A 24,777-nucleotide genomic window follows, 5' to 3' on the forward strand; every position below is an offset into this window, starting at 1 on the left:
GTGTTCAGAGATTTGTTTCAGTTGAGTTTAATAGCCGGATGGCTGTGGGGAAGCAGCTATTTCTGAACATGGACGTTGCAGTCTTCAGGCTCCTGCACCTTCTACCTGAAGGTAGCGGGGAGATGAGTGTGTAGCCAGGATGGTGTGGGTCCTTGATGATGCTGCCAGACTTTTTGAGGCAGCGACTGCGATAGAGGCGGGGGGGGGGGGGGTGGAAGGTTGATAGGTAGATGGTTGGACATAGGCCGGATATAAACACTCACAAGGAATGAGAAGGATAGGGAGTTGCGAATTATGGTGCTGGAGGATTGACGAGGTGTGAATTGCTTAGGAATGTAGATGAAAGAGGTGGGGGTGGGAGAGAGATAAGTGCAAGGTCAGCCAGGAGTTATGGGGAAGAGACGTTTATGGGGATGAAAGGGGATGGGCCTCACTCTGACAATGGAGAAGGCCCAGGAAAGTAAGGTCAGTATGGGAATAGCAAGTGGGGTTAAAATGATTGACAACCGAGAGTACCCACACGCCTTGGCAGACCAAGCACATATTGGGCGAAATTGTCGCCGAGACTATGTTTGAAGACTTACTAAGAGTAGTCACTTAATTAAATTTGTTCCACAGTCAAACAGAAACTGTGTATGCCCTAGCACCGATGGCAAATGTCAAATCGTGAAGTGAAGTTTAGTTTAGTTTAGAGACACAACATGGAAACAGGCCCTTCGGCCCATCAGGTCTGCGGCGACCAGCGATCCTCGCACATTAACACTATCCTACACCCACTATGGGACAATTTTTACATTTACGAAGCCAATTAACCTACAAACCTGTACGTCATTGGAGTGTGGGAGGAAACCGAAGATCTCGGGAAAAAACCACGCAGATCACGGGGAGAATGTACAACCTCCATTCAGACACTGGTAGTCAGGATCAAACCCGGGAATCCGGCGCTGCATTTGCTGTAAGGCAGCAACTCTACCGCTGCACCATCATGACCGCCCTTCCAAATAATCTTCCCGAATTTATGAAGCAGACAGAAATTCAGCAGTGTTTTCAAAACAAATCTAAATGTACAAGCAGTGTTTTATTATCTTCCCACCTTCATTATCTTCTCCATTCAAAGAAAGTCGGGGGCAGATGTTATGTTGAATAATCTCCATCAAATCATCACGGCTATTACACGGTGGGCACCAGATCTCGGTAAATCTGTTCCTCAGGGCTGGCGAAAGCTAATGTTTCAAGTAAAGAAAGCAGAGATGGAGGAAGGGGAAGACGTACATTAACCTGCAGCAAATAATGTTTTCACTGGAATAACTGAGCATATCCTAATCTCCAGACCAATTCAGACCAACCTTTGTGGAAAATCCCCCCGTTGGATTGCAACCTTGTCGTGGTCAGGGAGCTTGTGTGTCTTAGTGACCCCTAGAACTATGCCAGCGGGAGATTCATCTCCTGTTAGGGTCTCCCATGCTGGTCAGGTCAAAAGGTAGAGACGAGATGAAGAGTGATCCACTGGTCCTCCAGGTTGGAGGTTGAGCACAGGGCTAACAACCCTGTCTCGTAAAACAAATGTGTTACGGAAACAGCAACTGAAGGAATCAACACTACTGGGCGTGATGGACTTCCAGGGCTATCGACAGATGCTAGGATGAATGTCAATGGTGAAAGCCGAAAGGAAGATACTGAGAAGAGAACCAGACAGCATCCCAAGAATAGCCCTGCATTGGACACCAGATGGGAAAAGGAAAAGAGGGAGACCCAAAACCACCTGACGTCGAACTGTAGAGGAGGAAATGAAAACAATGGACCTGACCTGGGGTAGTGTCCAGAAGCCAGCCCAGAGCAGACAGGAGTGGACATGCCAGGAGGCAATAATAGGCAGTTTGTAAGTAGTAAGTAAAAAAGTTTGTGGAAAATGCAAAAATGACTTAAGGGATCTCAGTAATTTAAAAAAAAATGAATGGGAAAGATTGCACACAAAATATATTCCTCTTTAGAAACACCTAATGGAGCCAGACATTATGGAGGTGGAATTCCACGGCACAAAGATGAATCCGAGGTAGATTGCTGACATGGATAGAAAATTGGTTGGCAGACAGGAAACAAAGAGTAGGGATTAACGGGTCCCTTTCAGAATGGCAGGCAGTGACTAGTGGGTGCTGGGACCGCAGCTATCTACAATATACATCAATGATTTAGATGAAGGGATTCAAAGTAACATTAGCAAATTTGCAGATGACACAAAGCTGGGTGGCATGCTATGAGAATGCCGGGTGACTTGGGACAGGTTGGGTGAGTGGGCAGATGCATGGGAGATGCAGTTTAATGTGGATAAATGTGAGGTTATCCACTTTGGTAGCAAAAACAGGAAGGCAGATTATTATCTAAATGGTGTCAAGTTGGGAAAAGGGGAAGCACGACGGGATCTGGGGGTCCTTGTTAATCAGTCAATGAAAGTAAGCATGCAGGTACACCAGGCAGTGAAGAAAGCGAATGGCATGTTGGCCTTCATAACAAGAGGAGTTGAGTATAGGAGCAAAGAGGTCCTTCTGCAGTTGTACAGGGCCACAGGAAGACCACACCTGGAGTATTGTGTGCAGTTTTGGTCCTCTAATTTGAGGAAGGACATTATTGCTATTGAGGGAGTGCAACGTAGGTTTACAAGGTTAATTCTCGGGATGGCGGGACTGTCATATGCTGAGAGGATGGAGCGGCTGGGCGTGTATACTCTGGAGTTTAGGATGAGAGGCTATCTTATTGAAACATATAAAATTGTTGTAGATGAAAGGAAAACATAACTGAAACGCACGCCAAAAGGCTGTGATGAAAACAGATTGATTGAGGTGGTGTTTGGGAATTAACACGGGCACAGATAAGCCAAGGTGGCTTATTTTATCATGGAACTAGGCCACGTGGCTTGTTCTATAATTATTGGATGATGATGATTGTGCTTGCACGTTTCCCTACACTGTCCACCTCCTTCAGCACACAAACTTGCTTCACACACGGAAACATTGGCACACCGCATGTTCTGAGGTCACAAATGCACTCTCGGGTGCATATATTAAAGTCACTATTTTAAAGTTCTTTTAAACACAATAAATAATTACCCGGTCATTGTCACCAATAGTGGGAGTTTACTGTGTGCATATTTTCTCCATTATAACACCAGCTGTACTTGAAAAGTACTTTTATCGGGCTACAAAGCAGTTTGAGACACCTGAAGTTACAAAAATCAATTTTTTCCTTTTTTCCCCCAGGGTCATTACCAACAGTGTCGATATGGTTGCAATATTTAAGCTCAGAGGACATCAAAATTGCCGTTCTCAAATAGTACTCTCACCTCTTTCTTCCCAAAATCACCACCGGGATTCATTGTTGCAAGAATCCGAAATTTGTTTCCGCCAGTTATGAGCTCCACTTGATCATCTTCCCCACTTCCCTTCTCTGCAAGCAAAAGGGTCTGCTCAGCTTCCAGGACACTGCACGACACATATGCACAAACGTCAGTGAGCAACTAAATGGAAAAGTGACACAAAAACATCCTCTATCCTATACTTAGCATCCAAATATTAACACTCAAATTTGATAAGTGCTTCACCTATTCAGCCTTTCCAAAACAGAGTCATCTGCCAAAGAAATCTCATCCATCAGAAACATGTCATCTTCCTTCATGGCGAGTACAAGAGGACCATCGTGCCACTCAAACAGCCTGCTGGGGTTGTCGCCGTCCTGACAGGGAAGAAATAGTTTTATGAAATAAGGATTGGGTAAGAGGGCACTACCATCAACTCTATGTAGACACAAAATGTTGGAATAACTCAGTAGACCAGGCAGCATCTCTGGATAAAAGGAACAGATGACGTTTCTTCAGACTGAACATCCTCAATCTTATACTCAGCCGCTGACCGAGTATAAGATTGATGTCTCAGAAAATGACATCTGAAATGTGTAATATTTCATCCTGAGGGGACCACCTGGAGCTTCGGCATCGGCGGCACCGGCTCAGCAGCGGCGGCGGCACCGGCTCAGCGGCACCGACTCAGCACCGGCTCAGAGGCGGCACCGGCTCGGCGGCGACGGCACCGGCTCAGCGGTGGCGGCGGCAGCACCGGCTCAGCAGCGGTACCGGCTCGGCATCGGCGGAGCTGCGGGTCGGAGGACGGCGGTGCAGCGCTGGAGCGCCATTGCGGGGCTGGCGGTGACTTCGCTGAAACCCCGGTAACTGGAGCTGGGTCCGTTGCGGAGCTGCGGGTCTGTGGAGCGGCTGCGGGCGGCGGCGCTGAACTTTCCATCGGGAGCCTGGGATCTCTTGTTGAGATCGCCAGTTGAGCTCCATTCGGCGCGGCCCTGTCGGCTCCGGAAGCCACGGTCTCGAGTAAGGAGGCCCAACTATGGGTGGACATGGGGATGGGACTGGACTTTGTGCCTTTCCCCACAATGGGAACCATTGTGGGGGGATGTTTTGATGTTGAAACTATCTATTACTGTCATGTTGTATTCTTTTTTTTTTTTTATGTGCTGCATGGCAAAAAGAATTTCACTACACCTAAAGGTGAATGTGACCAAATAAAATTTGAACTTGAACTTGAATATAATCAGGATTTATTTTGCAAATCTGCCAAATCGTACAAGGTCTTCAACTTCTAGTTATCTATGTGCTGGAATTATCCTGGTAGAGGATAATTTGTGCTGCCTTTTTCAGACTGGAATTACAAGAGGTCTGCATCTAACCATCTCTTAATAAATCGGAGGCTGAAGAGCAAGATGCAACATTGTGTGCAATAGCACAAATGAGTCTTTTCAGGCAACATTGACTTCTCCAATTTCAGATAATTCTTGCTTTCTCCCTCCTTCCTCTCCCCTTCCCAGCTCTCCCACAGCCCAATGTCTCCGCCTCTTCCTTTCTTTTTCCCGCCACCCCCCCACCCCCACAACAGTCTGAAGAAGGGTCTCGACCCGAAAGGTCGCCTATTCCTTCGCTCCATAGATGCTGCCTCATCCGCTGAGTTTCTCAAGCATTTTTGTCCACCTTCGATTTTTCCAGCATCTGCAGTTCTTTCTTAAACTTTTCAGGCAAGTATTGTGAAATGTTCATGCCACCAAGCATTCTTAATAGTTTCAACATTACTTCAAAAAGGTTGCTCTCCACCACCACTTTGCCATGTAGAATCTGGCAATCAGACTTGTTGACACTTGATAAACAGATCAATTGCTTGCTTTGCTTTTGAATTCCAGATCAGACAATTGACTTACATTTTCACTGGAAGTATGCCTGACAGGCCTTAGACCTCCAAGGAAGTCTGATGTCTCCAGGTGCAGATGGCAGTTTACTGTACGTAGCTTCTGGTTGGTCAGGGCAGCAAACATTTGACAGATTGTAGTCTTACCACACCTACACAAGAAGAAAAAAAACCCTACATTTCATTATAACATCACGGCATGGTGGTGCAGCTGTAGAGTTGCTACCTTACAGCGCCAGAGACCCGGGTTTGATCCTGACTATGGGTGCTGTCTGTACAGAGTTTGTACGTTCACCCCGTGACCAAGCGAGTTTTCTCTGGGTGCTCCGGTTTCCTCCCACACTCCAAAGACAAACAGGTTTGAAGGATTAATTGGCTTGGTAAAATTGTAACTTATCCTTTGTGTGCGTGTGTAGGATAGTGTTAATGTGTGGGGATCACTGGGTGCAGACTCGGTGGGTCGATGGGCCTGTTTCCGTGCTGTATCTCTAAATTAAAGCATGGTGGCGCAGCGGTAGAGTTGCTGCCTTACAGCAAATGCAGCGCTGGAGACACGGGTTTGATCCCAACTACGGATGCTGTCTGTACGGTCTTGTATGTTCTCCCCGTGACCTGCGGTGGGTTTTCTCCAAGATCTTCGGTTTCCTCCCACACTCCAAAGACGTACAGGTTTGTAGGTGAATTGGCTTGGTATAAATGTAAAAATTGTCTCTAATGGGTGTAGGATAGTGTTAATGTGCGGGGATCTCTGGTCGGCGCGGACCCGGTGGGCCGAGCGGCCTGTTTTCGCGCTGTATCTCTAAACTAATCTAAATCAGTAAATTAAAAAAAGTTTCAAACAATTTTAGTCACAAATATTTTGTGACTAAACATCAGCTTGTCAGATGGCATGCCTGTAAATCACCTCAGCAAACTACTGCCTTGACAAAATGTACTCAATAAATGCAAGCTTTTTAAAGCCACAAGGATAAGCAAATGGAAAAAAGGTGAATGATTGTACTTGGGAGGCAAAACTAGGACAAATGTTGCATTAATTAGCACAGTTTAAATTGGGTTAAAGGAATTTACAAACAAAGCCAAAAAAAAAAAGCAGCAAAGCAAAAAAATGAACTCTGCGTTGTAATTAAACAGGCTTATTAAATACTTGGATTTTATTTCATATGCTTTTATACAATGGCAATAGCATCACAGAATGGTTGTTGCCACCAGTCTTGTGTTGCTCTTCATAAGAGCAACTTATTCTACTACCCATTCTCCCAACATCCCTCAGAATTCTTTCATATCATATACTTTTCCAGTTCCCTTTTGAATCAACCACCAACGACTTTGACAGCACATTCCAGATCCAAACCACTCACTTCTGCATTCCTTCCTGAAGTTCAAACATCATTGGAAACTATCAATCCACATGTTTTGCCTTTTAAGATTGTATTAAGCCTTTCTAAATAATCCCTGCAACTTCCTTTGTTCTAAAGTGAACAATCCCAGCTCATTCAGTGCATCTGCATAACTAAATTAGTTATAGTTCTAAGCTCATTGTTTCAAGAGAAGAAATAGAGAAGTTTCCATTAGAATTTGGACATCAACTGCAGAAGCTGGGATCTTGAGCATAATACAAAGCGCTGGTGGAACTGAGCAGGTCAGGTAGCCTTTGGGAAGAATGGACAGCCAATGTTTCAACTCGGGGGCATTCATCATCTGCCAGTTTTTTGTCTACTCAACAGACCCAACTAACCCATTGTGAAATGGAAATAGGAGGCACAACATATTTGCCTGTTTATCATCAGCAAGTTTACCAACCATACATTTGGTGCTTTAATTATAAATTAAGTGGAGGCTCCATCACTAATCCTGTGGCATGCATCTTAATGCATTTGCCAGTCAGAACAAGTTAGCCAGGCAATCTTGTACACAAGCCATTCACTTTGTTGATTAATGCAACAATCGCCAGGATTACAGAAATGCCTGAATTTGCCAAGAATCAAATTGTTTGGTTACCCAGTTTCTCCAACAAGGAGCACAGCTTCTCCAAACTGCAAAGCCTGTCCCACCAACATTGCTAGTTTTCTCATCCCATACGTCCATACTACATGTCGAAACTCGTCAGGCATGACCGACTTTAAACTTGTCCAGTGACCTGTGCATTGGGAAATGTGAAACAAGGTTACAAAGACATTAGAGAGCTTCTGTAGAAACACGAAACTGCAGATGCTGGTTTACATAAAAGGACACAGAGCACTGGAATAATTCAGCAGGTCAGGCAGCATCTCTGGAGAACATGGACAAAGAAAACATCACCGATCCATGTGCTCCAGAGATGCTGCCTGACCTGCTGAGTTACTCCAGCACTTTGTCCTTTATTTAAAAAAGTTATTGCTTTGCTCAAATTGTATGAACTTGTAACTACAATTAACTACACATAATATAGGAGTGATTATTGTCAGAGCAAATCAAGAATATGCAAGGTATTTAGAAAGTACAACTGCACAAAACAATAGTAACATCAGAAAACCGTGAGAAAATGTAGGGAGGGTTGAGGAACACCCAAGTGCCACACTTTCCATGATCATTAAGTTTTAAACAATAAATAACGACTACACAACCAGCAAAACTCAGCACGTGTCACACAATTTTCCAGGAAGTCCTTTGTCAATACTCACTCCATTTTTTCTCAAAATTCTCTTTTGAAAAAATGGTTTCCGGAACAAGCTTCTTTTTGAAATGTTTTTCAAGAATATGTTGAATGACAGCAACTTCTTCCTCCTTTCTCACACGCCCAGCCAAGAGCATAAACGCTGCACAGAAGATTGAACAAATGAATACCTATTATGCTGCAGTTCTATGATTGCAACAGAGTTAGGAAACATTGTCAAATGCAGTTTTCTATTCCTGGAAGCCACCGGATAACATCAAGAGGAACATGAATGAATGAATGAATGAATACATTTTATTAACCAAGTATGTTTCATACAAGGAATTTGCCTTGCTGCTTTGCTCGCAAGTAACATGATATACGGTAGGCAATTAAAAATAAAACATTATAATTTAAACACGTGAAGAATGAAATTAAATGCCAGAGCACAAGGAGGCTACAAACTTTTGGCTGTTGATTAGAGCTACTGCTCATGGAAAAAGGCGAAAATATTGGTCTTTCACACCTTATTTCAACAATTACACAAATAATAAGCACTGGAGTTTAATAGAGGGGCTGGAAACATATAAACCTATGACTTTCCATGGAAAAAAAATTAATATCCTTTCGTATTTAATTTTGATTGGAATTGAACAAGGTAATGAAAGGGTCATTTGGATGTGACAATTGGCAGCTCTCGCTTGACCAGGTGCAGAAGAAGTTTGTGGGAATCGGCAAAGTAAGATTAGACGTATTACGTAGTCTGGGTATGTGATGAATTGTGGATGGTAAGTGTAAACATGAAGTGGGAGGAGATAACGAAGCTTGTTTACTTTTCTGAGAAGTTACAGTGGATCACCCGTGCCCCCTACCGATAGTAGCGTAAATACATTCCAGTAAATGGGAGGCTTATGATTGGCTCGAAATGGGGATGGTGACGTGGGCCGCTTGAAAGATGAGATGGAATAATGTCAAGATGCCCTTGTATTGCGTTTCAGACTTGTATTAACCATTTGTTGTTGAATAAAATTAACATGCAAACAAGTATGTTATGACTAATGAAATAATTGGTATCCATGTGGTGATAGAATGTTTTTGTAGAATAGTATCTAACAGTATAACTGTTGGCTAATTCTGCTTGGAAGTCAGAGAACTGTTGAACAGTTTTTTGCTGCCATCTCTCCATGATATCATGCAATAAAGTCTCTTGAAGCAAACCTGCGAAGTCAGTAATTTTTCGTTTTTCCTTTTATTTGCCTCTAAATTAATTTCTTCCACACTTTCCTAAAAAGCACTGGACCTCTATCACAACAGTATAATGAAAATAATTGAAGGGTCTAAGTTTCTGGCAAAGAGAGAAAGGAAAGTTCAAATCACCTGGAAGACCTTGGATGTGGATGTGTTTCCACTTGTGGTAGAGTCTAGGACAAAATGTCATACTCAGAAGAAAAGGACATACTTTTAGAAAGGAGATTAGGAGAAATTTCTTGAGTCAGAGGGTGGTGAATCTGTGGAATTCATTGCCACGGAAGGCTATGAAGGTCAAGACAATGGATATTTTTAAAATGGAGATTGATAGATTCTTGATTAGTATGAGTGTCAGGGGTTATGGGGAGAAGGCAGGAGAATGGGGCAGAGAGGGAAAGATAGATCAGCCGTGATTGAATGGCGGAGTAGACCTGATGGGCCGAATGGCAGAATTCTGCTGCTACACTTTTGAACTTAAGAAATTATGACTATGGCAAACATAATTTTTCAATGACGATTGATAGCACAGAAATCTGTTTTGGTTTTTTTAAACTCACCATCAGTAGCTATGTGCTTAATCCAGTCGTAATTTTGTGCAGTTACTTCAGACAACCTGTAGCGTTCAGCCCATCTAAACAGCTCTCGCAAAGTAATGAAGCCATGTTTTCCAGCAAAAACATTTGACCCTCTCCGATAAGACTGTTATAAAGAAACAAACTTGTTAAAAAACCATGAAAAAATTATTTGTCCCAGCCTTTTGTTTCTGGTTAAAGTCAGACATCACCACCCCACATTATTTATTCTTTGAATTATCTTTAAGTAGGTATAGATAAAATTGTTTCATCAACAGATTTAAACAATTGATCAGAACATGTTAGATCACTAATCATTACCACTCAGTGAACCTGTGAAATTACAAAATACCTGTGTTTTAAAAATATATTGCTTTCTGAAATACCTGCAGGTCCAGCATAACTTTAACCAATTTGGCACAGTACGATGGGGGCAAACTGCACCTCTTGTGAATGATCACTTCAAGCTCAGCACTTGGTAGCTCATCAAAATGCAACTCCACAAAGCGGTTTCTAAATGCTCTTGACAACACCTGCAAGTGTAATTGAGTCAGTAATCGAATAGCATTCAAAAAAAAACTTCAGATCCTACATTAATCTGTGAGCCTAGTGCCAAGCACAGAATCAAAATATCATAGAAAATAAACAAATATCAGAATAATTAATATCCAGCTTCATTCCTGTTAGAATACAGCTGACTTAATACCGACTTTGGAACTCTGATGAATATCAAAGTTGGGATGGACTTTTATACCTCTTATACTTCTCTATTTCCCCATGTTATTTAGTTTCACAGTGAAAGGGCAACAAAACATCAAACTTTAGCTAATTCTTCAATTATAGTGGATTATACCAATGCCAACCAAGTTTTGGAAGAAATACTAATATAATATATACAAATATGCTAATTACAATGCGTGTTTATGGGCGGTACGGTGGCACAGCAGTAGAGTTACTGCCTCACAGCGCCAGAGCCCCAGGTTCCATCCCGACTATGAGTGCTGTCTGAACGGAGTTTGCACCTTTTCACCCGTGACCTGAATGTTTTCTCCGGGAGCTTCGGTTTCCTCATACACTGCAAAGACGTAAAGGTTTGTAGGCTAATTGGCTTGGTAAAATTGTAATTTGTCCCTAGTGTCTGTAGGATAGTGTTAGTGTACGGGGATCGCTGGTTGGTGCGGACTCGGCGGGCCGAAGGGCGTGTTTACGCACTGTATCTCTAAACTAAACGTAGGTCAACCAAGGGATTTCCAATATGCACCCCATCCTGTGTCTTGAAACTATAAACTGGAAAATCACATCAAAAACAAACCTTTCTACCTCCATACAGTCCAGGAGGGTTCTGGGTTGCAAAAAGCATGAACCTTGGATGTGCTTTTACCACTTCCTGTGTCTCGGTAACAAAGAGCTCGCGGTTATCATCAAGTAGTCGATTAAGTGCTTCTAAAACTTCAGTCGGGGCCAAATTCAATTCATCGAGAATTATCCAATGGCCTTTTCGCATGGCATTAATAAGCACACCTAAACATTTAAAATACAAGTGTGGAATTAACTGGCCACATTAAATGTCAGAATACCAAAACATCACGTGTGGTTTTCATTTTCATTTCATGTTGTGCAGAATCTATCGAATATCAATCAAGCTAAGCAATGCAAGCATTGTAAAGTGTATTGTATTCTTAATCTGCAAAATAAATGCACAAACCTTCCTTAAATACTAGTTTTCCCATGTCATCGGATGCATAGCAGCCAATATATTCCTGAATGTCCGTATGTTCATGATTATTGATCCGCACACAGTTGTTTCCAGTCGCAGATGCCAACCAGTTGATCAGACTGGTTTTACCGACTGACGTCTCTCCTTGAATAAGCACCGGATGAATTCTTCAAATAAAACAGTATTACATTACTTAAACTTAGCTTTAAAGCAAATTACCCAAATATCATTTCATTTGATTTAATGGAGGTTAAAGTTGGTTGGACAAAAAGCAGTATTCCTGCAGGTTTACTTTCAAAAAGGAAATGGTTGAATTTGTCTTAGTATTTAAAGAGGCAGTAAGGGAAAGGAAGGCAAAATAAATATGTATATTATTATATTAATTGGAAACTTCTTAAGCAACATTTTAAGTGGCTTTTTTTTTGCTAACAAGAATGTTAAAAAAATAGCTAATTTTATACAGAAAATGAGATCCTTTTGGCTTGGTATCTGGGATGGCTATGCTTACTTGGCTGGTCAATTGGTTGGAAAAATTCACATTAGAGATGTAAAAAAACTCCGCGTTCAAGCCTCAGACCAGGATCCCAGTATAAGGTAAAGAGAGACACAAAATGCTGGAGTATCTCAGCGCGTCAGGCAGCATCTCTGGAGCGAAGGAATGGGTGACGTTGCGGGTCAAGACCCTTCTTCAGACACCAGTATATGATCTTTGGCATGAACTGTGCCCATACTTTCGATTGTGGAGAAAAAAAATTACTACTACAAGGACCTCAAGTTTCAATCTAGCCTCAGAGCACTATTTTGTCAGTGGCATACATATACAATCTTGAGAAAACCCATCTCATTTAATAGACTGCTAATTAAGTATTCTTACCTTGCTGCAACCACTCTCACTAGATCCCTCAAATTGAGTTTAACAGAAGGTGTGAGAATGTACAATTTATCATTGGAAGGTTCTTGATCTCCTATCGTAATCCAGTAGCCTTCAATCTGCACTGTGCCAACTCCTTTTGGTTCTGGGATGGGCTGAAATATTAACAGGCTTTAAAATTAATTTCAGACCGTTCAGCAATTTGGGATATAATCTCACCAGCCCACAAAAAAAAAGTATTTAAATCAGGCATAGTTTTGCAAAATACAGTTTGTCCAAAAATGCTCAAACTATCACCAGTGACTAGATGTATCAAGGCTCCCATGCAACTATGTGGATATAGTTACATTGTTGGACTAATTATCCAGAAGCCTTGATCAAATTTGATCAGAGATCAAGTACACGTAGATAAAAATGCTGGAGGAACTCAGGGGGTGAGGCAGCATCGATGGAGAGAAGAAATAGGCGACATTTCGGGTCCAGACACCTTGTTCAGACTGATGTCGGGGTGGGGCGTAGCTTTTTCTCTCCCCCCCCCCCCCCCGACATCAGTCTGAAGAAGGTTCTCAACCCGAAATGTCGCCTATTACTTCTCTCCATAGATGCTGCCTCACCCGCTGAGTTCCTCCAGCATTTTTGTCTACCTTCAATGTTTCCAGCATCTGCAGTTCTTTCTTAAACAGAGATCAAGTACATCATTCCACGGCACATTTACACTTTAGGGGAAAAAGTGTTCGTATTATCTTGATATGTGACATCTAAGCTTTCAAATTGTGATAAAACACCAACTCATACACAGATTTCAAAGTAAATAGGATGTATTTACCAGTCCTGGACTATGCAAAACCCATGTCATTGCTCACCAGTTTATGTAACTATCACAAGTGGCTGATAACCTCTCAATTGTATCCAGATATTGATTCCAGGGGAACAAGAGGCCATAAAGCCCCATGGTATCATCAGCATTTATTAACAATATTTATTAGAAATATTTAAAATTGTATTAATCAACTCCTTGGGCTCCAGATTGCAATCATTTCTCAATTTTTATAGGCAAACATATCTATTATGAATTGCACATTTCAAGTTATTCCCAAAAAAACCCCCAACCACTATTCATCCCAGATTGCTTTAGAAATCTGCTGACTAGAGCTAGAAACCACAACAATATAGAGGCTGATACCTGCTGGAGAACAGCTTTGGCGTTAGCTCCAATAACATGACGACAGATTAACTTCTCCACAACTGGGTGAGATGTGCGATCCAGCTGTGTCAGGAAGCTCATGCAGAACCCCTGTTTTTAGAAGAAAAAAAACAATTTTAGATATATTGTAACAAGAATTCCTGATCCTGAAGAACTTCTAAATATGTAATTGCAAACAGAATCAATTCGAAGATCTTTACTCCTGCCCTCACCCACCTCATCTCATTCCAGAATTCCAAATTAGGGAATTACATCTATTCTTCTTTTAAATTCGAACATTGTGCTACAATATTTCTGCGTCTGGAGAAGTAATGGGTAACATTTCGGGTCAAGACCCTTCTTCAGACCAGCATCTGCAGTTCCTTCCTACACAAATTATTTTCCAAGTTGGCCCAGAACTGCCATTTATACTGAAAAGCAGGTTTCAGAAACAATTTCCTCTGTTCCCATTTACTTTTCCTCTGAATTTAATTTCTCCATTGTTCTATTACAATCCTTTTCACACTTAGCATATAATTTATCTTGCCTTTCAATCTATCAGATTTTCCTTTGCTTTCATCCACTGACTTCCTCAGCATCTTAAAACATGTTTCCTTCTTCAGTCCAGAGACAATAATTGTACATATGGCCTGATATGCTGAGTATTTTCAACATTCCTTTATCTAGTTACATTGCGTATGTTAGAACACTTGGCTAAAAATAAACTAAAACAACATTCAGTAACATTTGTTGAAGGTACAGGAGCCTGAAGACTGCAACAACCAGGTTCAGGAATAGCTACTTCCCCTCAGCCATCAGGCTATTAAACCTGGCTCGGACAAAACTCTGATTATTAGCAACCACTTTCTGTTATTTGTACTACCAGTTTATTTATTCATGTGTGTATATATTTATATCATGGTATATGGACACATTTATCTGTTTTGTAGTAAATGCCTACTATTTTCTGTGTGCTTAAGCAAAGCAAGAATTTCATTGTCCTATACAGGGACACATGACAATAAACTCACTTGAACTTGAACTTGAAATCAAGGTTTGTAATCTCCACATGAGCCAGGGTGATTGTGGGCAGCTGTAGAGATGCTGCCGTACAGCGCCTGAGACACGGATTCAATCCCGACACGGGTGCTGCTGTCTGTGTGCAGTTTTTATGTTCTCCCTGTGACCACAACGGTTTTCTCCGGGTGCTCATGTTTCCTCCCACATCCCAAATGACGCATCTCCGGAGAGAAGAAATGGGTGACGTTTTGGGTCGCGACCCATTCCTTCTCTCCAGAGATGCTTCCTGTCCCGCTGAGTTACTCCAGCATTTTGTGTCTACCTTCGATTTAAACCAGCACCTGCAGTTCTTTCCGAAAAACTGTAGGCAAATTGGCTTTGGTAAAATTGTAAGTTGTCTCTAGCGTGTAGGATAATGCTAGTATATAGGGTAATTGATGGTCGGTGTGGACCGAAGGTCCTGTTTCTATGCTGTATCGCCAAGTTGAAAAGTCTAAAGGCAATCATCATTTACCTCGTATAGCGAGCGTTGAACACTGTTGTAAGAGTTCAATGCTGCAAATCTGAGAGCACGGCAGAGGGTCCGAAGGCTATAGTGGGGTCTGTGCCCTGTTCCATCCATTAACTTGACGTCTGTCTCCTTACGGACTGATAAGTAAAACCTAGTAAAAGTAAAATGAAGATGTAACACAGATAATACTACAATTGTCTCCTGTCAATTGAAGAACATCTCAAGGCTGCTGGCTTAATCCCATACTCTATATTCACGACTCAACTGTTCCTACTCCACCTTTAAATTGGCTGGTGATACCACTGTCGTTGGATGAGCAATGGATAACAACACGTTTTGAGTGAGATTGATTATCTGATTGAATGGTATCAGAACAACAATCTTGCTCTCAATGTCAGCAAGTCCAAGAAGACGACTGTTGACTCCAGGAAGGGAAAGCCCGAGATCCATGAACCTGTCCTCCTAGGTCGGATGGCGGTGGAGAGAAACCTTTTACTGCACGTTCCTTCCAAATATTTTTAAAAAGCTAGAAATCAAAGTTATTCTTACTCAATGATCCCTTGAATAGTTTTTTTGCTGACATTTAATCCTTGGAGGTAATCAGATACGAGGATTCTGAGATCTCCCTCAGTTTCCAGTTCATCAACATACAGTTCTGTAAACCTGCAAACAAAAAAACATCGTCAACACAAGTTAGTCAGATTTTTTTTTAAGAATGGCAACTACATTTAGTTTGTTCTCTATTTGTAAAGAGGCAGTGACACAGCGTTAGAGTTGCAGCCTGGGTTCGATCCTGACCACGAGTGCTGCCTGTACGGAGTTTGTATGTTCTCACTGAGGCCGCATGAGTTTTCTCCGGGTGCTCCACTCACATTTCCAGGTTTGTAGGTTAACTGGCATTTGTTAACATGTCCCTCGTGTGTAGGTTAGAATCAGTCTACAGGTGATCAGTGCTCAGTGCGGACTCGGCAGGCCAAAGGGCCCATTTTCACGCTGTATCTCAAAAACTAAGCATGCAGATGGTCTACATAAAATGTCCAAATGAACCATTGAATAGTATGGAAAAGTAGTCAAGATGTTCTAGTTGTGTTACCAATGTACAATTAGATTGTGGAAAAAAACATATTCTTGTTGGAAAAAAAGTTATTCAAATATCAGGCAGCACCAATGTCCAAAAAACCTGACTTCGAGTTGCATTCATGCAGAAGAACCAAGTGATTTCATAAAATGTAAAGTTCAGTATGTGTGGAAGGAAAACTATCAACAAATGGCAGAAAACAATTTGCTTTTTATCATTGGATGCAAATGATTAAAGGGTGGTAATAACATCCAGGAATGAAACAAAAATTCCCAATTCAGAAAGACTAGGCCCTGCAATTCAAGACCATTTAGCCTGAACTCCACAATAAACAGATTGGTTTTTTGAAGACTACATTGTCAGTTTCAGTAGTTCTGCTACTTTACATTCTAAGCACTTAGAGAATACAGTTGATTTAACTAATCCAAACTATTCTGTTTTCTTTCTAGTTTTTCCTGAAAATAGAAAACAAAATGTTTCCTTTTCAAACCGACAGGCTTAGATAGCATTCAAGAGTAAAAACGGAAGAGATATCTCTTGAAAAGTGGATTGCAGAAAGAAAATTGTGCTGTTAAATATTATCAAAAATCTCAGTGACAGGTGGAACTGAAAAGAACGAAGCAGGTGAGGGAGAACTATTTAATTGGTGACTCCATTCAAGATTCACTCTCTGTCTCAGAGATTAAACATGCTGAAAGGTTTAACTCAAACTCTTGGGAGTTTATAATGATGATTGCCCTCATACTGCAGTAGGATTTGGAGATTGCTCTTTCCTTAACATGAGGCTGCAAAAGTACAGAACAAAAGTTGAGTGCTTTCCCTGCCACTGCACCTGGTGAGGACATATGCATTTTCCATGCAAACACCCCTCCATGGAACTCTGCTGCCTCCTGCTGACAGATGCATATAAACCAAGTGATTTGAAAGCATGAAGGAACCAGGTTGAAAGGAGAAGTGCCCAATAATCCCTAGACAGCAAATACAAATAAACCTGTGCCCAGCATTTTTAACTTTGTAAACTGAGTGTTCTCTGTAAACCGTAATGTACAACTGACATAATGTAATAGTGTCTGAAGAAAAGTCTCAACCCGAAACATCACCTATTCCTTCCCTCCAGAGATGCTGCCTGACCCGCTGAGTTACTCCAGAATTTTGTCTTTCTCCAACATACAAATGACCATCGGAATGCTTCAGGTATATTTTAACGACGTTTGATACTTGGAACTCAATACATGCCCATCAAATGTAAACTGTTCAACTGCAAATTTCCTGCCAAACACCATCCACTTTGTCGGCTCAAATCTGTCCACGATTCTTCGTGAAGGCAGACCAGACACCAGAACCAAACTATACTAAAATATGTTTTATTTACCGATTACGTATGCCTGGTGGTAAGTTTCTCTTGCCTACGTCTGTTGCTGGATTCATGCAGGCAAACAAACGAAACTCTGGGTCACGGTGTATTGGCTCTGCAACAGCACGGAGATAAAAACAAAATTATATGGGTAACAAGACTAGTTTATTATTAAAGCAACTTATCCAAACATAAATTACTGCTTAATTATCCAACAACCAAAGTAAAATGGTTCTATCAGCCAAATAAACTATTGCATGAATTGAGTGCTAGAAGGCTTTGACTTAAAAAACTCCACCAGTTCTGTTTAGTCTTAAATATACTTTTTCAGAAGATGCTTCTTTAAGATCCTAGAATGATCTCCTAGAATGCCCACAGCACACACAAGTTGGACTGAGGTTCCCAGGCTCACTTTGTGTGTAATTTTCTCATGCTATTTTGCGGTATCACAGCGATAACCCACCATGCCATTGTTTAGAAGTCTCAATGGTTCAGCATCAGTCTCACCGCATGCTGATTCAGCATTACCTTTGGTACACTGGGACCCATGTTCCCATACTCCCGTTGTCACACATGGGACAGTTATAGTACAGGCAAGCCCCAGCGAGCCAATCTGCTTATGGCCATTTGGCTAATGGAAATTCATCCTTACAAATGTCGTCCCAAATCATGACATTAAAAATTGAGTTATGGAAGACAATCGAATTTGTGTAAAAAATGTACTTTGTTTTTCAGCGTAATTTTTCAATTCATGTTATGGAACATTTTCAAGGAAAGCAATAGACTCTTCCCTGTACAAGCGTCACTTGTACTGTGTAATAAGCAAATTTAAAGTAATAATAGATAACATTCAAGAGTCCAGTAATCCATCATTTTCGATACCAAAATCCCAAGCATGCCAGATTAACATATTGACCATATTTTAAAATAAACAGCATGAAAGTCCTAACTTCACTAGAAACAAGTTATTGAGTTGGATAACATCCAAACGCTCCCATACCAGTATCTCCTCGATCTAAAAGCACAAGGGAACTTTTATTTCCTTCCAGTAGTCCACTCAAACACTCTAGTGTCTCTGCTGAAGCCAAGTTAATCTCATCCAACAATATCCATTCGCCATTTTTCACAGCTTGTGCTAAGGTGCCCTAGTAAAAAGAGAAAATACCAAAATGTCATAGAAATGCCCAGGTCTGGAGCAAGTTATTAAATTCCGACAAGTAGTGACAGCAGTGCTGTTTTATTCAGAGCCCTTTGGTCAGTAACAAATATGTTTCGGCCCGAAACGTTGCCCATTTCCTTAGCTCCATAGATGCTGCTGCACCCGCTGAGTTTCTCCAGCACTTTTGTCTACTAACAAATATCCAAACACAACTATACCAGCCAACCCTGGCTGGAAAGTGCATATGTGGTATAGAAGGTGATCTAAAGGAGGAATTTCAACTATTTCTTCTCAGTGCAAGTCAAAATAATCCAAGATAATGCTTAATTTGTAGCTTATTGGAATTGCACAGATGAAAGTGAACAGAAGAATATGGTTCCCACCTCTTATACACCTTGTATACTCTGGCGTTTAGAATGATGAGAGGGTTTCTTATTGAAACAAATAAGATTATGAGGAGTTTGGACACACTAGAGGCAGGAAACATGTTCCCGATGTTGGGGGAAGTCCAGAACCAGAGGCCACAGTTTAAGAATAAGGAGTAAGCCATTTAGAACGGAGACGAGGAAACACTTTTTCACACAGAGAGCTGAGTCTGTGGAATTCTCTGCTTCAGAGGGCGGTGGAGGCCAGTTCTCCGGATACTTTCAAGAGAGAGCTAGATAGGGCTCTTGAAGATACGGAGTCAGGGGATATGGGTAGAAGGCAGGAACGGGGTACTGATTGTGGATGATCAGCCATGATCACATTGAATGGCGGTGCTAGCTTGAAGAGCCAAATGGCCTACTCCTGCACCTATTGTCTTATTGTCTTAAAATTAGAAAGGCATAATTTAAACACTAATTAATTCTAAATTTAGAATTATCTGTGTTACTAAATTGCATTGGAACATAGCAAGTGTGATGTCTGGGAACGTAATGTAATATATGTAATATAAATATATAGGTGTAATCTATAGCTCGTAGAAGCTCGTGAAACTCGTGCCTGAGCCTCATGACTGAGGCCAAGTAATTAGATTGTGTAATTTAAAGTGGAAACTCGTGCCTGAGCCTGGGGACTGAGGACAGGTGACCTTTAATTATAAAAAGCAGTGATTGCTGAATAAAGAGGGTCTTAACAATGACTCGGTGGTGGACGTGTCTTCTTGTGCTAGTCACAACAGAGCCTTGCCTTCATCTGAAACGTTTACATGGTGTCAAAGTAAAAAAACGTTTACAGCAAGCATCATAATAATACAACTACTGAAGTGTCAAACAATAACTTAGATGTTCAATTTGCTGTTTAAAATTGCAAGAAAGAGCAATACGCAAAACATATAATTGAGGTTTATACGATTTCACCACATGTCTAAAATAATGAGGGGAATAGATAGGGTGAATGCAGTGTCTTTTACCCTGCTTAGGGGGATGCCGAAACTTTTTCCACTCAGAGGATGGTAGGTATGTGGAACGAGCTGACAGAGGAGGTGGTTGATGCACGTACGATAACGGCATTTAAAATATACTTGGACAGGTGCATGGATAGGAAAGGTTTAGTGGGATTATGAACCAAACGTGGGCAAATATATCCACCTTAGAGATTGCATATTGGGTGGCATGGACGAGAGCTGAAGAGCCATTTCCATGCTGTATAACTCAACAACCTCACTTTCCTCCCTCCCCTCCAGTTAAATCTTTCCCAATTAAGTCATTAAAAAAAGTGGGGTGATAAAGTATCGCAGTATGTGAATGCACCAGTTTTACGTACTCCAAAATGGGCTGCACACTTGGCTCCACCAGCAGCTGCATTTTAATTTCTTTAAATTTCCCCCAGCACCACCTGAAATCGTACCAGAAGCCCTAAACCTTCCATATTGGAGATTAGGCCTGGGAGAGCGTCAGTGAGAATCATTCCTCAATGCCAGCATGCAAGTAAATGCATCAATGGGCAGCATGGTGGTGCAGCGGTAGAGTTGCTGCCTTACAGCGCTTGCAGCACCAGAGACCCGGGATCGATCCAGACTATGGGTGCTGTCTGTACGGAGTTTGTATGTTCTCCCCGTGACCGCGTGGGTTTTCTCCGAGATCTTCGGTTTCCTCCCACACTCCTCCAAGGACGTACAGGTTTGTACGTTAATTGGCTTGATATGTGCGAATTGTCCGCAGTGTGTGTAGGATAATGTAAATGTGCGGGGATCGCTGGTCGGTGTGGACTCAGTGGGCCGAAGGGCTTGTTTCCGCGATGTATCACTAAATTAAACACAAACATCATCTACACCTTACCTCCACAAAGGCAAACACCAACGATGATTCGCTCAGTTTCATCTGCTGCTGAGCCTGGGCCAGACGCAGACCGAGCAATTCCCACTTCACTTTCAGGCAGGCACCTGAAACACACAAACCACTCTTGTAAACAAACTATCATCTAAATTAAAAGTTCAGAAGGTGGTTGATTAAGTTGACCATTATTCATCTCCTTTTCAATGAAGGTTAAGCCATGGCCATTTTGCACCAGCTCGTGTGATAATGACCCGGTTATTTATTTAGAACATGGAAGAATACAGCACAACAACAGGCCCTCCAGTCCACAATGTCTGCACCGAACATGATGCCAAGACCATCACTTATCTATCTTGCACATAATCCATATCCCTCCGGTAGACACAAAATGCTGGAGTAACTCAGGCAGCATCTCTGCAGAGATGGAATGGAAATGCTGCCTGTTACTCCAGCATTTTGTGTCTACCTTTGATTTGTCTACCTTCGATTGTGTCTATCTTCAACTGCATCTGAGTTCTTTCCTATCCATATGCCTACCCAAAAATCTCTTAAACACCACTGTTCTACCTGCCTCAACCACTACCCTGGCAGTGTGTTCCAGGCACTCACCGCCCTCTGCGTAAATAAATTGCCTCACACTATTCCGTTAAACTTTGTCTCTCACATCTTAAAGCTCTGCCCTCTAGTGTTTGCCTTTTCCATCCTGGGGAAAAAGGTTCTCACTGTCAACCCTATCTATGCCTCTAAATTTTATATACAAATTTATTTGTTGTTGATTAAATTGCAATATTGGCCTGGGCTTCAAGCACCAAGAAAATTTAAAAAAGTTATGGCAGAGAATGAGTATCATAAATGGACTCCATTTTGAACAAGCTTTTTACTCCCCAATATCTATTACCACTGCCCCAATTGAAAATGTCCATTTGGCAGAAGCAGCAATAGAAACAATTGATACCAAATTGGCTCTATCACACCATTTTCACACCAAAATCTTATGCATTAATCTCTCACCAGTCTCTTTAGATTTCATCTCCTTACTGACGGCCATTTTGTGGACATGCAACATCAGCTGAAGCAAATCTTGCCATCGTTTCTGCTTGCAGCACATTTGGATATGTCCCAAGAAGGTGGTATTTTGCTTCCTTGAGTACGTGTGAATGAAAAGTTCTTCGAACGCTTCACGCAATGGCAACATAATAAGTCTACGGTCCATAGGCTTGTATCTGCATAGGTACAAATCCAAAACAGGCTGTTAACAGGATAAACTTGAGAGCATGCACTTCAGATTAACCAATGTCACTTAAGCAGCTTTTAATATTTTTCCATTATATTTCTCCTTTGCATATTAGATGCTCTTTGGGACAGTTAGGGCCGAGCGACATCCCAGGGAAAACGGAGTATGACAAACATACAAATCCCAAATCCAGGTCGATTCCTGAAATCAACATGGGTAGTCAAGATATGTGAGGGGACTCCTGTGTTTTGTACAAGTGTGTTCGAACCCTATTCCTCTCTCTTTTAACAAACAGTAAGCACTTTACATTCTTTGCAGCAAAACAGATAGGATCGAAAAATTCCATGAGGATATCAATGATGAAGCCATCAATTAAAAGTACAAAACCCAATAGAAAAAATACATTAATCATTTCCATTTTCAATTTGCCGCCACATAAATAGGAGTCAGGTTTTAATTAATAACTAATTCATCATACAGCATGGAAATGGACACAATTAATAAGTCATCTACAATCTTATTTTCAGAATTTCTAGGAAACCCTTCAAATGTTATACTCACCCTCCAAGCAAATCAGCCGTGTCACTCTGTTGGTTCATGTTTACAACCTTCAGCTTGTGGCCTGAAACAATAGATACACCAGAATGCTTGTCAAAGGTCCAGCATTAAACACGACACATTTTTAAATATATTTGTCAAAATGCCAACAGATTGAATTTTTCAAAGTCTGCTTCATAGAAATATGCCAACACTTGGGACTAATCTTGCCAATCTGCCACTAATAATTAGAAAGTTAAGTGTAAATCTGGTATCATAAATGGACAACATTTTGACATTGTCCATGAACACACACTCATGAGGCGAGGGCAGCACAGTGGCGCAGCGGTAGAGTTGCTGCCTTACAGCGCTTGCAGTGACAGCGACCTGGGTTCGATCCCGACATACGGGTGCTGTCTGTACAGAATTTGTACATTCTTCCCGTGACCACATGGGTTTTCTCGAAGATCTTCGGTTTCCTCCCACACTCCAAAGACGTACAGGTTTGTAGGTTAATTGGCTTGGTATAAGTGTAAATTGTTCCGAGTGTGTGTAAGATTGTTTTAACATCTGAGGATCGCTGGTCGGTGTGGACTCGGTGGATTACTGCAGGGATTGCTTTTTTTTTTTTTTTTTTTTTTTAAAAAGCTTACAAACATGAAATTAGAAATCAGAGTAAATTGTAATTTCCAATCAGCATTGCCCTCAAATACTGCTTAACTGGTTTGGATGGAAGGGTATCAGATTTGGTTGAACTTTGCAACAATTCAAAAGGTTTAATCCAAGAGTAGTTACAACCACCCAATAAATTCTGAAGACATAGGACCAGCATTCCCTATTTCAGTACAGTCATCTAATACTTCATTTCAAAACAGTGTACTTTATGATGCAATGTTCTCCCTTCTCCATTGTCCTGCAGAGCAACTCCACAACTTTACTTTTCACCAATCACCCAATATTGGCCCTAATATCACAAATTGAACTTCATTCTGCATGCCAGTAAGTGAGTCGACAATCTGTTCAACTCACCAGTAATCCTGGCAAGGTACTGGACAGTGGATGTCTTTCCAGTGCCTGTTTCACCAACCAATAAGACAGGCTCCTCTTTGCTAAGACAAACAGCCAACTGCTCTAGGAGAAGAGATGAGGGTCTTGTAGCCGAAAACGTCTGGGTTTCCCTTAAAACACAATGCAAGAATCTCAGTCTTATAAAATAAACAACAGTGCTATTGAAAATATCTGTAACAATGCATTTCAATGCCCCTATAATTTTAGGACAAGGCTTTAAATATTTTTCATGGAAAATAAATTACACTGAACATTTGAAAATTTATGATTGAATAAAGAAAAAGGGAATATTTGAATTGCTCTTCAATAAAGTTTGATTATTCAGAATGGATATCAAAAATAAAAAATAAACTGCTCAGGTCAGGTTGCATCTGTGGACAAAAAGCAAATGTTTTCAGGTTGAAGATCCTTCATCAGAATGTTCATGGATACAGTGAGACAGAACAGAAACAGGCCCTTCGGCCCAGCTTGTCCATGCTAACCAAGGTGCCCCATCTACACTGGTCCCACCTGGCCATATCCCTCCAAACATTTCCTATCCATGTATCCATCCAAATATATTTTAATGTCTATCAATTATGTTCACAAAAGTACTAATAGATACAAAGACAATAGGTGCAGGAGTAGGCCATTCAGCCCTTCGAGCCAGCACCGCTATTTAATGTGATCATGGTTGATCATCCACAATCAATACCCCATCCTGCCTTCTCCCCATACCCCTTGATTCCGCTAACCGCAACTCTCTTTTGAATGCATCCAGTGCAGCGGCCTCCACTGCCTTCTGAGGCAGAGAATTCCACAAATTCACAAAGTTTTTCCTCGTCTCCGTTCCAAATGGTCTGCCCCTTATTCTTAAACTGTGGCCCCTGGTTCTGGACTCCCCCAACATTACATGTTTCCTGCATCTAGCGTGTCCATCCCTTAGTAATTTTATATGTTTCTATAAGATCCCCTCTCATCTTTCTAAATTCCAGTAAATACAAGCCCAGTCGCTCCATTCTTTCATCATTTCACAGTCCCGCCATCCCGGGAATTAACCTCATGAACCTACGCTGCACTCCCTCAATAGCAAGAATGTCCTTCCTCAAATTAGGAGAC

General features: G+C 41.4%; 1 protein-coding gene across 1 annotated transcript in view; it reads right to left on the reverse strand.

Moving 5' to 3' along the window:
* Positions 1-24,777, reverse strand: part of mdn1 (midasin AAA ATPase 1) — a 162,809-nt gene that overhangs the window by 107,598 nt on the left and 30,434 nt on the right. The window contains exons 14-33 of the mRNA XM_033020868.1: positions 23,641-23,789; positions 22,636-22,696; positions 21,852-22,063; positions 20,844-20,947; positions 18,424-18,568; positions 17,442-17,538; positions 15,541-15,654; positions 14,995-15,142; positions 13,461-13,571; positions 12,281-12,432; positions 11,395-11,573; positions 11,002-11,210; positions 10,076-10,222; positions 9,675-9,816; positions 7,898-8,032; positions 7,236-7,374; positions 5,251-5,389; positions 3,596-3,726; positions 3,338-3,476; positions 1,094-1,223 (exon numbers count right to left, since the gene is read on the reverse strand). Of these exons, the coding sequence (XP_032876759.1) occupies positions 1,094-1,223; positions 3,338-3,476; positions 3,596-3,726; positions 5,251-5,389; positions 7,236-7,374; positions 7,898-8,032; positions 9,675-9,816; positions 10,076-10,222; positions 11,002-11,210; positions 11,395-11,573; positions 12,281-12,432; positions 13,461-13,571; positions 14,995-15,142; positions 15,541-15,654; positions 17,442-17,538; positions 18,424-18,568; positions 20,844-20,947; positions 21,852-22,063; positions 22,636-22,696; positions 23,641-23,789 (2,783 nt within the window). The remainder of the gene's footprint in view (positions 1-1,093; positions 1,224-3,337; positions 3,477-3,595; positions 3,727-5,250; positions 5,390-7,235; positions 7,375-7,897; positions 8,033-9,674; positions 9,817-10,075; positions 10,223-11,001; positions 11,211-11,394; positions 11,574-12,280; positions 12,433-13,460; positions 13,572-14,994; positions 15,143-15,540; positions 15,655-17,441; positions 17,539-18,423; positions 18,569-20,843; positions 20,948-21,851; positions 22,064-22,635; positions 22,697-23,640; positions 23,790-24,777) is intronic.

Source organism: Amblyraja radiata, chromosome 5 (assembly GCF_010909765.2).
Source record: "Amblyraja radiata isolate CabotCenter1 chromosome 5, sAmbRad1.1.pri, whole genome shotgun sequence".
NCBI lineage: Eukaryota > Metazoa > Chordata > Chondrichthyes > Rajiformes > Rajidae > Amblyraja > Amblyraja radiata.